This window comes from Musa acuminata, chromosome BXJ3-2 (genome assembly GCF_036884655.1).
Source record: "Musa acuminata AAA Group cultivar baxijiao chromosome BXJ3-2, Cavendish_Baxijiao_AAA, whole genome shotgun sequence".
NCBI lineage: Eukaryota > Viridiplantae > Streptophyta > Magnoliopsida > Zingiberales > Musaceae > Musa > Musa acuminata.
Window position 1 is genome coordinate 25369533 of NC_088350.1, and position 17544 is coordinate 25387076.

The 17544-nt window shown below is 37.3% G+C and overlaps 3 protein-coding genes across 3 annotated transcripts; 2 read left to right on the forward strand and 1 right to left on the reverse strand.

Moving 5' to 3' along the window:
* Positions 1-1179: 1179 nt before the first annotated feature.
* LOC135631111 (probable serine/threonine-protein kinase PBL7) lies at positions 1180-5623 on the forward strand. Its single transcript, XM_065138533.1, has 5 exons — positions 1180-1539; positions 2155-2351; positions 2587-2776; positions 4008-4399; positions 4795-5623. Exons 1-5 carry the CDS (start codon positions 1428-1430, stop codon positions 5290-5292), a joined length of 1389 nt encoding a protein of 462 aa, XP_064994605.1. The 5' UTR covers positions 1180-1427; the 3' UTR covers positions 5293-5623.
* Positions 5624-6514: 891 nt separating this feature from the next.
* On the forward strand, positions 6515-12261 carry LOC103976151 (uncharacterized). The gene is made up of 8 exons (XM_009391353.3): positions 6515-6704; positions 6866-6978; positions 8100-8171; positions 9131-9166; positions 10153-10198; positions 10782-10869; positions 11002-11059; positions 11990-12261. Exons 1-8 carry the CDS (start codon positions 6626-6628, stop codon positions 12038-12040), a joined length of 543 nt encoding a protein of 180 aa, XP_009389628.2. The 5' UTR covers positions 6515-6625; the 3' UTR covers positions 12041-12261.
* Positions 12262-12977: 716 nt separating this feature from the next.
* LOC103976150 (probable diphthine methyl ester synthase) lies at positions 12978-17426 on the reverse strand. The gene is made up of 7 exons (XM_009391352.3): positions 17204-17426; positions 17005-17129; positions 16029-16258; positions 15578-15617; positions 15164-15255; positions 14296-14536; positions 12978-13237 (listed from the first exon to the last, which is right to left on the reverse strand). The coding sequence occupies exons 1-6, from the start codon at positions 17351-17353 to the stop codon at positions 14349-14351; spliced, it is 825 nt and encodes a 274-aa protein (XP_009389627.2). The 5' UTR covers positions 17354-17426; the 3' UTR covers positions 12978-13237; positions 14296-14348.
* Between the last annotated feature and the right edge of the window lie 118 nt (positions 17427-17544).

The window sequence follows — 17544 nt, forward strand, 5'->3', positions numbered from 1 at the left end:
CTCGGGCATTCGTTAAGAGGGATAGTAGGTGGACGTTCCTGGGACATCAGGCCCTCCTTCTAATGCATGAATGTTAAAGGAAAAAGTCGTTGACGTATTGGTCAGCTCGATACGATCCAAACATGTATACGTAGGGTTGTTTGATATGCCTCCAAGATGGAAACGATGAGCTCTTAGGTGTCACCTGCATAAAAATTAAGGTCGGGAGAAGTTTCCTGACCCGATCCCTCTAACGCTCAAATTACTAACCCAAGATACATGAGTGCAAGTAGTCCATATTTTCTCAGTGTTAAAAGAGAGCTTTTGTACCTAAAATTTATGATTATCGTTTTAGTTATAAACGATGAGAAGGAGGCTTGTGATTGTTTCTCCTATTTTTAGGAGAATGATAAATGATAAGAATGAAGCTTCATCTTCTCCTCACTTTAGCTTTCATCTACAAATAAACAATGTCGGTTTATTCTCCTATTTTTATTCTTCATTGAAGTTTAACTAGTTTTTAGCATACTCTCTTACCAAGCTTATCTCGATGGACTTTCAAATGACAATGTATGTCAAGTGGAAAATATTCATCCATTTAATGGTTTAATACTTACATGTCATCAAATTTCTATAGTTTTTAGGTTATAAAAAGGCTCAAATGTCTTACGTTTACAAATTTGTTATCAATGAACAATTTTGTACATGAAAGATTTGGATCCTTCTTCATTTTGATTTTAGGTAAATGACATTCATGGAAAATGCACAAATTCTAAAGGAAAATAGTGTTATATCTTTCTTTACCATCTTTTATTTTCATAATTTCCCCCATTTTTCTTTAATAAAGAAGACTTATGACGTCATCTCGACGTCGGCCAAGCCGGCCGGCCGGCCGGCCTGGTTTAAAGAACGTTTGCTACGACGCGTACGCGCCGTGAAGACTTTGTGTGGGACCCACCCGCCGACCGCGGCTGAACCCACGCGGGAGGCCGGTAGATGAGTAGGGTAACCGCAAAAAGGAAACATACACGTCACTACGTGCTTTTTCCGTGGATAATATAGAGGAAAAGAATTAGATTCGATGCAATCCCAAACGCCTTAATCTCCGTGAAATTTAAAGGCAATAGTAGATTTAATTGCACATTAATGTCGGAATTTACATGCGAATTAATCACAACATTTACTCCCTCTTAATTGACTAACTTTCTCCTTACAGCTGACCGAGCCTCGTTCTCGTCTCCTCTCCCTCTCTCTCTCTCTCTCTCTCTCTCCTGTTCTGTTCGTTTTTGTCTCGCCTTTCTCGCTCTTGTCTGTCTATCTTCTCTTGAGGTGTCGCTTTCCGTATCGGATAAGGAATGATTCTTTTTGTTTGGTTCTCATGCGGTCATTCGATGAGATTCCAGGCAACACTTTGTTGGGATTGATCGCAGAGGAGGGAGAGATTTGATATGGGTTGTTTCCCGTGTTTCGAATCGCCCGAGGAGGAGGACAAGAAGAAGAGGAGTGAGGTGGGAGGAGGAGGGGATTCGAAGGCGGAGGCTTCGGCTGGGGTCCGTTTTGGTAAGAAATTTGGTTTTATTAGGTAAAGATTGGATTTTTATGAGTATTCTATCAATCTGATGGGCAGTATCTGCTGTTCAGTTGTAGTGTTCGTTGATTCGGTCTCGACCGTTCACTTCTGTATAGTTCTAGTGGGATCTGTGGAATCTCAATTCCAACCTGGTGCTTTTAGGATATTAGTATTTTATTGTATTGTTCCCTGAATTGATCGAGAATGTATGTGATCATATTTATGGGGCTTGCTGTTGTTGCGTCTTCGTTTAGAATCATGTCGATTGGAACTATCGCTTTCTAGCTGTCTGTTTCTGCTACAATACAATTCGGTCATTATTTCAAATTCAAAATTCAATCATGAAAAGGTTTACCGAAGATGTATGCATGGCCTTTGTCATGCCTTTTTCTTTCAGAAGATTATGATAGATGTAAATTAGTCTTTCTGCTTCTGAACAATATGATTGAAGAATTGTAGTGGCTTCTCTAAGTAATGCTTGTGAATTTACTTGTCAATTTTATGTACATTTTAACTCATAATTCAGCTCAAAAGTATGTCTTACTTAGTGGTGTTTGATCTAATCTGATTTTTTGCTTATCGTGCTAAATGGCTTGTGGTGTAAGACAAATCAAAATCGAGAAACGTCTCAGACTCTAAGAAGGAAGCATCGGCTCCAAAAGAAGAAAATGCTGGACTTATTGCATCACGTACTTTCACCTTCCATGAGCTTGCTGCAGCCACCAGGAATTTTAGACAAGATTGCCTTCTGGGTGAAGGTGGTTTTGGCCGTGTATACAAAGGAATGTTGGATGATGGACAGGTTAGTGTCATTTTGTTTCAAATCATCTAATGGATGGGTCCCAAGTAGTTGGGACATTACGGCTTCTTGTAGTCGTTGTAGCACCGAATGCATCGGTATGCCATAATTGAGTTGACAGCAATGTGGGTAGCCAAAGAACCTTCTTGTTCTCTGCATTTGTTCTGTGTTTTCACTTAGTACTTATCTTGATTATGTTCTTTATCGATGGACACTGCTACTAACATAAGTTTTGCAGGTTGTCGCTGTTAAACAACTCGACCTAAATGGACTTCAAGGGAACAGAGAGTTTCTAGTGGAGGTCCTTATGCTATGCCTGTTGCATCACTCTAATCTTGTCAATTTGGTTGGTTATTGTGCTGATGGCGATCAACGCCTCCTTGTCTATGAGTTTATGCCATTGGGATCATTACAGGATCATTTGCATGGTCAGGCTCCATACTTATACTGGTGATTTATATTTAACTTTTCTTAATTGTAGTGCTTGTGATCCATATAATTAGATACATAGTGGTTCTATCATAGTTACAGATCATGTTAAGAATTTCACTGTTTCTTATAGCTGGTTTCTTTAACAGCTTTCGAATTGGTCATCTATTTGTGTATTGTTATACATAGTATTTCCATGTTTACCATACCAAAGTATCTGATCATCTTTAGTTTGTTGTATAACCTCTGTTATCTATCTCAAAAGCTACGAGCAATAGCAATGCTATTTCGGTGTTGGACAATCATTTGATGTTGAAATTTTTATCAGCAATCACACATACTTCCTAAATGCTTTCCTTCAAATATATCCCCTTTTGCTGCCAAATGCTTTCTAAGGTCATCAGATGGTTGGTGAACTGAAAAGAACCAATAATATTTCTCGATCCTCTTTCTTACTTGTGGTATCCCACTTTACTCTCCAAATGCAGTCATAGAAGCTGCTTTCAAGCCATGTAGTTGAGATAAATTAGATACTAACATCAATAGACAGTTCTTGATAAAATTGTAGTGTCAGATTATTTTGCTTGATCTTTGCTAAATTGCCTGATGCCTGACCAATGCTAGAAAAGTCAAGATCATTATCATAATCTGCTGTTCTAGAAAAAAGGGTTCAGATTGGATGATACGGATTGGAGGATCGGATTTTGCAAAATATTGTTAAAACAAAGTCAGAAATCCATAAAATCATACTATTGAATAAAAATCATATTCACTTCAGAGGATATGGATCAGGCTGCATGAGAATCATCCTATTGATGAACTTTAACTACAAAAGTCCTTAATTGTTAGAAATACTGAGATTCCTATGCCGGTGCTTTTATATTGTTAATAATGATCAACATAATTTATTGGACATTTGCATTGAGCCATGTGGCCCGTAATTCTTGAGTCCAAGTTATGAATTCATCCTGAGAAGTAACATCTGTTTGTCATTATTTTTCATGGTGGGGTTATTCTTGAAAGAAAGAATTTCATCCTGGATGATTATAAATGTGAGCTACATAAGTTGCTTTTAAGATCTTTTGCTGCTTTCGACTTGATGAAATTATTTGCTCCATTGTCAAGTAACTTAGAAGAAAACAATGTATTTAATATAGTTTTGTAAATTGGTGTATGCAATTATGCGCTTGTTTATGACTTTCTGATTGAATGGTTTGTCATTTTTGATAGACATACCACCTTATAAGGAACCCCTGGACTGGAATACTAGAATGAAAATAGCAGCTGGTGCAGCCAAAGGCTTGGAATACCTGCATGATAAGGCGGACCCTCCAGTTATTTATCGAGATTTTAAGTCATCTAATATACTTCTCGGTGAAGGATATCATCCGAAGTTATCAGACTTTGGCCTTGCAAAACTTGGTCCCGTTGGCGACAAGACTCATGTCTCGACGAGGGTGATGGGCACATATGGTTACTGTGCTCCTGAGTATGCTATGACTGGGCAGCTAACAGTAAAATCCGATGTTTATAGTTTTGGTGTTGTCTTTCTTGAGCTGATTACTGGACGGAAAGCCATCGATGTTACCCGACCTGCAGGAGAACAGAATGTAGTCTTATGGGTAGGTTGATCCCTTACTTTGTTTCATAGCTTTGCTTGGCATACTAGATTAATTTGTGCATGCACTTGTAGAAGTTCATGCCATTTCATTGCTTTAAAATGTGAATTACTTTGAGAATGTGATCGATGCTGCACTTCTGCATACTACCGAACCTCTTCTTCAACTTGGAACTATGTTCCTCAGGAAGTAATTCTGCCTCCTGTTTGCTTGGATCTACACATATAAAATCACAATTTCAGGGTATGGTTCTTCAGATTCTATTTCATATCATAGATCCCGAAAGCAAGATCTAGATTACTTCAATTAACAAACAATGAATTTTGGGTTTCTCTTACCCTCTTGAGGATTCTAGTTTCGGATTTTAACCAAAAATTCTCTTTTTGATTCATTTGCAGGCTCGTCCATTGTTTAAAGACCGACGAAAGTTCCCTAAAATGGTTGACCCCTTGCTTCAAGGCTGTTATCCAATAAGAGGTCTATATCAAGCTCTAGCTGTTGCAGCAATGTGCTTGCAAGAACAAGCAGCAACTCGACCCCTCATAGGTGAAGTTGTGACAGCACTTTCATATTTAGCATCACAATCCTATGACCCAAATGCAACTGCAGTTCAAAATGCCGGGATCTGTTCATCGACCCAACGGGTTAGGGAGGACAAAAGACTCCTTGGAGGCAGGTTTGTTGATGAACATGTTGTGCATTCACCACATCATGACTCTTCCGACTTCAGGCAAAGGCATCAAGAGGAGGAAGTATGCACGAGGGTAGATGTAGGCAGAGCCCGAGGCTCACTGAAAAACCTCAGTAATGGTCTTGTTAGAGAGGGAGTTGTCACTGAAGCCAAAGTCTGGGGCAAGAATTTGACAGAGAAAGAGGACAGAAGTGCCTGGTACTAAGCATTTTTCTCAGACATAATAATCCTTACATGGTGCATTGCTTGTCGCGCTCTTATACCAGAAAACATCGATACCGGTCAGAGTTTAGATGGCCAGGACATATATGATGCTGCACATACTTTCTTTGCCAATAAGTTTCATGCTGTGATGCCCTTGGTTGAGAATCAAGTCTGCTGCTTTTTGAATTCTATGTTAAGTGCTCAGACTCAGATGTTTTTTGGTGCAACTTGATGCACATTCAATGTAGGGGGCTTTTTGGATCAATAAACACAAGACAATGTTATTAGAATTTTGTCCATACCATATGAATCTGGTTTAGCTGTTCCCAGTCTGATGTGGTACTTAATAGAATATGCAATGCATCTCTCAGTTCAAAGTGGTTATTGGATTCCTTTTTCTGCTGTATTTTATTCTCAATGTTCTTTACATATCATTATTGTTTGATCCATAAACCTGTCTGTGAAATAGCTTCTTGCAATCTGTGAGAGTTGTATTTGTTTTATCTGACTTGGACCATTAACCAAAAGATAAATTATGCAGAAACATTCCTTTTCTCCCTCAAAAAAATCTCTCCTGATGAACTTTAAACCAAAACTCAGCCCCTTCTCATACAGTGATCAGCTTCAAATCTTTGTAGTGATGATCCTAAAGAATTTATCTGTCCTATTTTGGAGTGTCATATAAAATTAATTTCTTTTTTCCTCCCTTTTTTGTGTTTTTGACAATCTTTGGCTTGAAGTATTATTGTCCTCTTGAAGTATAATAACTCTTAATTTGCTATCTTATATATTATTAAACCCGAAACTCCTATTGTTGTGTTTTTTCTGTTTGATTTTTTTTTTGTCTTATTGGTATATATAAATATATGTTTTTATTTACGATATTTTGTAATAATTTTCGGTCAAACTTATGTGTCGGGTTCGTGTTGGTCAACGGGATGACCTGATTCGAGCTCTCCAAGCTGATGTGTCGAGCCGTCCACGGCGGTCAAGTCGGCTCTGTCAGCTCTTAAACAGACGTGTCGAGCCTGCCACGCGGTTGATGATGGCTTGCCACGAATAACTGCCAATCGGAGCTTGCCACATGGGCCGGTACGCCAAGCGGGTGGATTTCTCGCTGCATCAGATATCACACTTCAATTAACTCCCGCCTTCACTCTAGTTCACCTTAAATCACTCGCTCTTCAAAAGGACCACCAGGCGCCTACCCACCTTCGCACCCAAACAGTGTTTCGCTTACGTTAACCTCACCTAGGGATCCTGGAACGCGTTTCTCTGAACTCTTCGGGCAAAGCAGCGCGAGAAGGGAGGGGAGAGGGAGATCAGCCGAGAGGATGGGTTGGCTTGCGGACAGCTTGGATTCCATCCGTACTCTTCAGATCAGGCACGTCCTCACCCAGATCGTCAGCCTCGGTTCGTCCCTATTCTTTTTGTAGATTTCTCGTTCCTCTTTTTTCTCGATGGCCTCGAAATAGGGTTTTCTTGTTCTTTACTGAACCCTTGCGAAGTCTTGGATCGGGAATTGGGGATTGTTTAACCTCTCGATTTGAAGTGTGGGGGGTGATTTCTTGTAGGTATGATCGTGACATCGGCTCTCATCATATGGAAAGGATTGATGTGTGTGACTGGAAGCGAATCTCCCGTCGTGGTCGTTCTCTCCGGAAGCATGGAACCCGGATTCAAGAGGGTTAGTGGCTTTGAGATCTTTTTATTGATCGATTATTGCTTCGGATCTATTGATGCAATGCGGGTGGGTTAGAACAAAGTTGTTCTTATGAACCTTTTATATAGTTAAGACTTGTAGGGTGACATTCCTTAGTGGTAAGCAAGACAACAGATAGTAAATATAGCGCAAGTGATGGAGGAGAGCCAAGGAAGAGGAGAGATGAATGGTGGGGAATGATATAAATTTATAAAATGGACGAAATACAAAGAAAGAGATAGCATAAAAGGGTCATGGTGAACACAAAGAACTTTCCTAATCAGATTTATTTCTCTAGGACTTACAAGCATCTTATAATACTGCCTAAAGATTCCACCATTTTAAGACTGTTCTACCAAGAAACATATTACCCATATTTTTTGGAATCAATAATCATGCTGAATGCGTTCCAATCAAACCTCGGAACTTAGAATCATTCACAGCCAATATCTAGCTTAATAGACCCTTTAGAATATAAAAAATAAAGAAAAATCTAGAAAATTAAAAACAATTCTTTGAAGACTTGACCATACATTTACCATTGGCCGTTAATTTCAACTGTGATTATGTTGCAGCATCTTTTGATTATAAGAATAAAAAAATGAATTTTGCACTCTTGTATTATATTCAGATTGTGATGGGTGTGCACTTGTCAGTTTGCTTACTAATTGTATGCACTTAGACCATATATGAGTCTGGCATTTTTGCATCATGTGCAAGATGGATGTTTAGAGCATCATTGGACAAGTGTCTTCCAAGTTAAAAATGTTATATAAGTGAAATCCTATATTATGTCATTTGATTTTTGGAGATTCAAGCTTTCATATGTATTAGAATCAGCGAATCACTGTGTGTTTTGGTTACGCTTTTCTTCCTTTGGTTTAGATTAATGCACCGCTAGGTTTGTAGACTATATGTTCAGGCCTATTATTAGTTTTAGCATATTAATTTCCAGATATGAAAACCTTCCCGATAATCAGCTTCGAACTGCCAAGTTCTTATCTATGTAAAAATCTTTGTTTTCTTTCTGACTAAGCTTAAGGATCTCCCTGAACTATCATGGATTTGGTATAATGATGTAATTAACTATGTTGTTGTTGTTACAGGGTGATATTCTCTTTCTTCACATGAGTAAGGATCCTATTCGAGCTGGAGAAATAGTTGTATTCAATGTTGACGTAAGTATTGTGGACATTACCTTAGGCTAGTGTTTGTTACATTTTGCCAGCATCTCCCCTCCATCACTACTATCTTGCTGCTTTTCCTTTTGCAATAAGATATGCTAGTTTAATTTAAGTCATATATCTAACTTTCATTGTCCATTTGTTTACACTAATTCTTTGATATATGTTTTATGCTTTGATAAAAGAAATCTTTTTCCTCTTGTTCTTATTTAGTATCCATCTTATATATCACAAATGTACTGAATTTTCCATACAATCACAGAATGTTGTTGCATGATTTAGACATTCTAGCTCAACATTTTGAAGCGAGTTTCATTCATGAATATGTTATTTTAACTGTTTCATTCATAAATAGATATTCTAGCTGATCCTGATGCTGCTATGTTTTTGATACCATAATACAATATCTCTTTCTCCTTTTCTTCAGAAAAAAATAAACTTTTTAGGTTTACATAACTGTGTGAAATACACAAATAGGATTAACTAGGAACTTACAAACATAACCACTAAAATAAGACACATTTGTTCCATTTTTATTGGGCCTTCTGTGGACTTTTAAATTGCATTTGTTTCTATTTTTTATCTAACACCTTAACTTTTTCAATTTTTCATGTCCTCTTCCTCCTTTTGTGAACATCACAGGGCACAAACAATTTTTAGTTATTTGTTAAATTGATCTTGGCATAGGTGGCATGTGAGGATTTTCAATAGGAAGGGAGTGTTTGTTGAAGGTTTAAGAGAGCATTTTTATAAAGAAGCTCAAGGAAGCATGTAAATTTGTGCCTAATTTTGGGTTCTACTGCTTTTCATTACACCATAAGGATTTCCATTTCTTTTAGGATGTTTTCATCAGTTGGATAATGCTTAATTGTAACTTCTCAAGTCTCTTCATTTTTTGTTTTGCAATTTTTTCTTCTTTTGGTTTGTGAAGTTTTGTTATCCATGCTTTTCAGGGACGTGAAATTCCAATTGTTCATCGTGTAATCAAGGTGAGCTTCTTTTCATTCTTTTTTTCCTTCCTTTTTGTTGATTACTTATTATATGTTACTCATTGTTATATCCAAATTCCAAATCCAAATCCAATTTCCACTAGTGCCTTTGGTTTTTTCAATTTGATGAATGATATCAGCATTGTGCAAATCCAATTTCTATTAATACATTGACGGTGTTTCTGTTTTAGCAACTATGTAGTTCATCTGTTTTAAACTCAGTTTTGCTATAGGAAAATCCATCTTATACATTTTGAATCTGAAATTTGTCAGACAGTTAAAAATATGTTATTCTTTGGGTCATGATAAATTTTCCTGTTTATTATTTTCCTTCTGCTTTCTCCAGTATTCATATATGTGGTAGAGGCCTAGTTCAAGCCAACTTATGATCATCACTAATTGTGTAGCTAGTGAAATCCAACATGGTATTAAAATGGTGGAAATGTGTCGCATGGTTAAGGACGTATACTTTAGCCACTAGAAGTTCAATTAAATTTCTTATGATATGCAAATATGTTGTTTCTAGAAGTATAAAGCTTAAGGTGGTTTGCAGCACACAAATATTTTAGAATTAGCTGCTTGTGTGTTTTTCTGAAAAAGGGTGATGGTATCTTTGTGATGCACATGATGGGAATATTTGATTGAAATGAATTTTATTTTCTAAAATTTGATGAATGTGGAGAGCTGGCCTTGGGACAATAGTAAGATTGCTCCTTTATCTTTAAATATTTAAAGGTAAAATTGCGTATATAGACCCTCCCCAAACTCCTCATTGATGGGAGCCCCTTTACCGTCTACCATCATCTAAATGATATTTAGCATTTGTGATCTCTTTGTGCTGTCAACTTAATTTTGCATCAATCTATTTTCTGTGATCCTTAAGTTTTCATATGCTTTAGTCATCTATGCTAAGTCTTTTAGCAGGATTTTAGCCCTGATTCCCTGAAGTTCTGAACTTATTGTATTTTCTATAATTCTATATCCAGGTTCATGAGCGGCAGGATACTGGAGAAGTCGATATTCTTACAAAAGGTACCAAAATTCTATAATTGGTTCTCTCTAGATAATTAGTAGAGCTTCACCTTTCAACTAATGTATTTCTATTAGTTTATGAAGGGCATTGTAACATGTATCATGTGACCCTTGTAATTTCTTTGGCAAATGATTATGCATGTGCAGTGGGAAACATATTTCTTTTGCAAATAATTATACATGTGCAGTAGGAACAGCCTCTCTATATTTAAAGGTAAGACTATATACATTGACTCTTCTAGGACCTTATATAGGCGGCGCCCCGTGCACTGGGTATGTTCTTTTTAGTAGGAAATAGAACAAAAGCATCTGTTACTGCTTTGAGTAACCTCAACTTAAACTGCAATTTTGAGAAGTTTATTAAGTTTTTGGGTTGTTTTAACTTGGTTGCAGTACATGGCATCTAAAGTAATAGCAAACACAGTCTATATGTTCCTTGTTTATCCTTAATTTGCAATTGTGAGATTTCAGATACATTCTTGTATTTACTTTCCATCTTGTTCTTTCCGTAAGATATATTTTCTGAATAACTTTATGGTGGAAAGGGTTGAGTAATAATAGTAAATTCTGATCTAATTTTCAGGGGATAATAATTTTGGTGATGATAGGCTTCTCTATGCCCATGGTCAGCTCTGGCTCCAGCGTCATCACATCATGGGCCGTGCTGTAGGGTATGTCCTATTGTACTCAGCTTAAGTGATGCATCCTCAAAAATTTTATCTTGTACAACTGAGCTTCAATTATCCAAGCTAACTTTGTCCATCACATGTCTGAATGAATGACATACATTTTTATCTTAACAGGTTTCTACCATATGTTGGTTGGGTTACAATTATCATGACTGAGAAACCAATTATTAAGGTATGATTTCTACCAAGTAGATGTCATATGTTATAATCTCACACTTTAATATCATCAAAGGTTGGTAGGCAGAAAAAGGCTGCTTTCCTCGGTTTATATTTTTTCCTTTTTAGCACATATCAAGGCTTTTAGTCTGGCAACATAGCTATTATATTTGGATATCTGGCCCACTCAACAGTCTCATTATTTTTCTGGGAATCCTCAGCACTATAACCTTGAAATCCTTGTATATGCCAAACAAATATCCAAGGTTGATCGATTAGATTGTGCTAGCATGATAACCATCAACACCTAAATGGCTAGGTATCAGTTCATTGTTTCCCGTAACTGAGACAAATGCAGCAAGTGTGAGTTATAACATCTGTTGAGTTCAAATCTTCAACATTCATCTCATCATCTCTGTGTCATGTGGTCAATCTTCCCTGTTTAATCCACAGTCTTTTCTTCACGTATATGATGCATAATCTGTTGTCTTATCCCTGAGTTCAGAGATATTGTTTTCGTGGTGCGAGTTCTGGTCACCCATGTGGCAGAGATGCATGCAACCTTGTCATCCTGATGCCAAGTTTAGGACAGATTTGAAACTGATTTATGCTCTAATGGTTTAGGATGATATTTTTAGGCATTTGGCCTATGTTTAGAATTATCGGTCGATGGACTAAACTATTTATCATATGGTGGCAATTAGAAGCCTCCAGTTGGACTTGTTGCTACATGTTGTCATTCTGATTAAAAAAAAAAAAGGCTGGAAACGAAAATAACAAAAGAAAGCTTACATGAAATTTTTTATTAGTTCATGTGCTGACGGCCTACTGGAGTAGATTGTTGGATCAGACAAGCCTACATGATGGATGCTGCTTGTTTTGGCACCTGCACTTGTTCATCGCTTTAGTTGCCCATATTTTGATATCTTCATTTTGCATATTGCAGTACTTGCTGATTGGTGCTCTGGGATTGCTGGTCATAACGTCCAAGGAGTAGAACTGTTGCAGTCGCAGAGGAATCTATGGATAACATTTAACATGCGCGGCTACTAAGATTATTATGATCTTCATGTTGATGTTAGAAAGGAATATTAGATCACTCTCCAGTTCAATGCTTTTAACATCTGGATTTTGTGGACCTAGAAAAAAAAAAGGTTTAGCTTTTCTCTGTCCAACGTTTTAATTCCTCGATACAATGCCACCATAAATTTTGCCGTACGAATTAGTTGCTATGGTGTCGTTGGTTTATTAATCTTCTCCCACATGTTTCCTTATGATGGACACGAATGGTTTAAACAATCGTCTTGATGCTGATGCTTGATGTATCAACTTTCATGGAAATGTCAAACGTGCAGGTATAATAGCTCCTCCGCTGCTATGAGAGGGGAACGAAAAATAATTTGTGATCGATGCGGCGGCGAAGTCGTTTGATGCGCCACCAGATATATATGGTTGTCCACAAAGTTTCATCGAGGATGGCAGAAACGTCCAAAGAAGCATTCGTTTGACTTTTATGAGCTCATTAAACGGTGGTATGACAGCTCTCTGCAGTTAATTCTTCCATTGCTTCTGCTTCTAATATTTTCCATGCAGAGTATTGAAACAACACTCTCCGTTACAAATTTTAGTGTAAATTATACAAATATACATCGTCTCATGTTTATGTTAAACAAGTATATGAAAATATACAAATACAAATATACAAGTATATATATATATATATATATATATATATATATATATATAATTTACACTAAAATTTGTAACGGAAAGTGTTGTTTCAATACTCATACACTGCATCAGAGAAGGAAAAGCAACTACTAGAACAATTGTCTCATGATAAATTTCATGAATTGATGTTAGAAGCAACTACAATTTCAGACAACAAACAATAATACTGTAAAAAAACAATCATATTACTTGAAAAATTGTCATAATGCACTTGACAAGATGTAATCAGTAAAATGTCTGAGATAAAAAGTAATCATATAGTGAATATAAGTACATGACGAGGCGTAATCATATTACTTGAAAAAGACATTCAACAAGTGTACATTACCAGATGTAATCAATAAAATGTCTGGATGAATGCATAGTGGTACATGGTGCTGATAAAATATCTATCTTTTCCTGGATTATCAAACAATGGCACTGTGCTCCCCTTCCTTCACTGTGTGCTGGCGTTTATATCTATCTGCAAGTTTAAAAAGCATTTAGAAGGTGAAACACAAATTGAAGTGGCATAGAAACTTTGGGTTTATTCATATTTTGTTGTTACCATTCTACCTCAAGCCGAAGGTGGACTAAGATAACTGTTCTATATGCACTCAGTAGAAATTATCAGTGTGGTTTTACAATTTGTTGAGCTTGATAGCAAAGAGAAGAGCAAATTGTAGATTGATAGCAAAGTCAGGTGGACAATCATACCTTATTAGGGGGCAGGTTGGTCCCACAATCTAACATTTACTCCCACAATTTGAATAAGCAAATGCAGGGGATAAAAAAAAAACTATTATAGATTAAGCTCTTTCATCTATTAAATGACAATCATATAGTTAAAAGCTCTCCCATATGATATGCCACACCACAGTTGGGTGCTCCCACTAAACAGAATGGAAACTCATGGCCAGAACCACCACCATAAGTTGATACCATGAGGTGATAATTTATACTACCCCTGTCAAAGCTCAAGCCCCATTAATCAGTCTGAACTAATAAAAAATAGCAATAGTAAAAAGTTCCTTAGGGCCCTCTATTTTGCTTGATTTATCCAGGCATGGCAGAGGCAACTTTGTCAAAAGAAAACAAGATCTTTCTGTACCACCAAATTTCAGAAAGGAGATTTTTACGAGGCTGTGTCAAGGAAAATGATGTCTAATATTTAGTTTGCTGAGTGTTTACAGGAATGCCTATCCGGCGCTGACAAGTGACTATCATAATTCTTTACATGTTTACCATACTGACTCATTAAGATTGGTCTCTGAGGAGACATCCAAGTAGTTAGAGCATGTTTATAATACTTATATATGGAAGAGAATTATTTTAATGGAAAACAACAGGGTTGAACAGAAACAGAAGTATTATGCTCAAGCAAACAACTAGCAATGACCAACTACTACAAAAACTTACATTAGAAGTCCTTATACACAAGTTGCCGGAACTGAGAATTATCATTGAAGAGAACTAGATGAAAATAGAGGGTACTAATAGAAGAGTAGTATTGCGCAACTATAACTTGATTGTTATGCATACCTGTATTTGATGAAGATGTCTCATCTCCTGCCAGGAATTAAATTTTACCCATTTCATGACTTGATCGAATAGAATTCTAGCATCTCCTCTTCCACAGGGTGAGTCTCTCCTACTATAACAAGGCAATGAAGTGGTGGACCAAAATCAATATCAAGTAATTCTTTCATTGATCCTGCAACTATCATCTGATCATCATTACCAAGGCGAGCGATTCCTACACATTTTGTCTCTGCATTGTAAGCTGGAAAACAAACAAAGTATTACAATCTGATCAATATGTAGGCATTCCATAGTCTACAGATACTGAGATAATTAGGAGCTAAAAAGCCAGGAAGAAATAAGACAAGGGTTTCAAACTTTGTTGCTAAGAGAATTTAAACGGCATGTCAGAATGGATAACTTTATCCATCAAGATACTTCAGGTCATGCAATTGCTTACTGGACAATTTGTTCTCATGCAGCTTGGCATGTAAGGTAGGTTAATCATTACATCAGAAGGAAGCATATGCAAGCAAAGCTTGATCGTTTGAATAAGTTGGTGATCACAGGTGTGTAAATTGATTTCTAGAGTATTTAACAGTTGAAGTACCTCAGGGAATCATTCAACTATTAAACCAAGCATGCTGGCATGTCTATTATGGATAACTCACATTTCATGTATTCTTTGTAGTTCCGATTGTAAAAAGATAAATGCATGACTGTCAGCCATGACAAATATGATAGATAGTATATTGTTGCCTGATCAGTAATTTTATACACCAGTAGAACTTTTTTTTTTCAACCAGACCTAGCAAAACAAGACTCCTAGTGAACAAGCAAAGAAAAAAGGCATGAATATAGAACACATAAGATGCACACTAGTATGTACCAGATCCTCCATTAGTCTCTTCAACCTCCAAGAGTTGATTTATAGCAATGTGGATACTCATATATTTTGGTGGTTCGTAACACTTCCGTCCTCTGGAAATTCAAGAACCAAAAGCCAAAAGAATATTAGGGAAGCCTCACTAAGCTAAAAGTGCATATGAAAAATAGAATGTTGTTTGTGCTTAGGTGCAGAAAATTAAAATCATTTAGTGGGTTACTCCACCCACACGAGTGTAAGAAAGAAGATCAAGAAAGACAAGGGACTAAACGAGAAAACTTCTATGCCTGGAACAATAACCCTATGCCATAATCAAAACAAGTGTTATTAACTTCAGAGTTCAGACAATAAAAAAATTGCTTCAGGAACGCAAATGATACGATGTTAGAGAAAAGATCAATTCATTTTGCACTATACCTGCACAATGACTCCAATGATGGTTCCTTAACTCGGATATCTGCAACATTCAGAAATTGTTATGAGAAAATTGAAATAGATATGGCATGTAACGTGTCCGAGTACACCCCAAGAAAACTTTACAAAATGCTCACCACACCCAAATCAAATTCCAATGTATGACCGAATTGACATAAAAACATAGGCTGTTGTGTAAGTATTTAATTAACACAGAGATGATGCAGGTTACCAGGCTAATGGCCTCAAATCTCTACTCTCAGTTACTATCTAGTTCTTCCTTTTCCTTGCTTACCATATAGCCTATCTGCTACCAGTACTAGGCAGTATAAACTAAAAAGCTTTTTGAAGTGCATACCAACCTTCTAGGATATATTCAATTATCAATGATTCTCACCTTGCACATTAAAAAGGCTCACTAAGTCAAGAAGGATCAGAAGTATACAGAACTCACCTAACAGGCAGAGTGTATGCAAGCCAAGCTGTCGATTTTTTTGAATCTTTGGATAGAAACTATCTGGTCTCCATGTATCTGTAAAGAACGGTATGGAAATTGTCTCGCCATAGTGGTAAAGTTGCAAACCACAAGCTCCAATCGCATTCATAACTGATGCATTATGTATCACCTTAACTTTCAGCCCCATCTTTTTTGCCCGGACAACCAGATCAGTATGGGTCGTTGCTCTGCGGTAAATTTCAGAATAATTCTTTAATAGAAGTACAACATAAATTTTCCAGTAAAACCAAAATGAACATAAAAAAGCCAGCCAATATCCAATGTCAATGGAGTTGGACAGTTCGAATTACAAGATGATGCAAGCTAAAACTTACAAGGACCACAGTCCAATCAACACAACTATTTTTATTCTTTGTCATCTATCGGTATAAAGAAAAATTAAAAATCAATCGCCAACTATAAAATTCTCATGCAAGCACCAACAATTCACTTCCAAAGACACCCAGGTACTCAGAGATATCAAGTATATTACTACACTTTATGGATGTAGGAAATCAATCACCAATTAGCACACAAAACACAGAATAACCAAGAGCAGGGCATCAGAATAAAACTTTTCAATCGATTAGTTGCAGCTGACAAAACTACCAGTTTCAGCTGAAACTTAAAAACTTGGCTTAAATTCTCTGGTTAATGCAATGGACGAGTCCGAAGGAATAAACAGTAGCCAGGGCAGATATAATAGTGCAGGAAAGAACAATAAGATGCGTCATTAACCGAAAATGAGACCAACAAGTACATATCTAAAACATATAAAGTTCTTCAGGCATAATTATGTATCTCCTGCATATAAAGAAACTTTCCCAAAAAAAGGAGAAGAAAATAGGGCAGAGCAAGAACTTCCACCTTAGGAACAGAGTCTAGTGGATTTACTAGTGATGGAGAAAAAAAAGGGAAAAAGCAGGAACCATACCCGAAAGGATCTCCAACAACCAAGAAGGCAACATCAGAATCAACAGCTTCGGAGAGGATCTCATCAGCCCGCTCCTCGACCATCTCCCGGTCGGCGACCACGACGTCCCTTCCGTACAGTTTCTCCTGCAAAAGGATCGGGTTTCAAGCACACTTAACCCTCACCGGGCCACGGGGGCAGAGAAGAAGAGGGTCCGCACCATTCTGGAGAGGCCATCGGAAGCGAGGCCAAAGGAGAGGAGGGAGGTGTAGGCCTCCACGTAGACCTTGTGACAACTGCGGACGGCGTCGAGACCTCTGACGGTGATGTCCCTCTCGTCACCCAGCCCCAACCCGATGATGTACAGCATCCTCCTTCCCTCTTTCACCTCCGCTAGGGTTTAAGACCCCTCACAGGTAATGCAAGCGATCGAAGACGGTTAGGGTTTGGGGTAGGAATTATTATTATATTATATAATAATATATTATTAAAAATATTCGGATCCGGATTCAACTAAACCGGGTTGGATAGATCCCATTTCCGTACCGCTATCGTACCCGA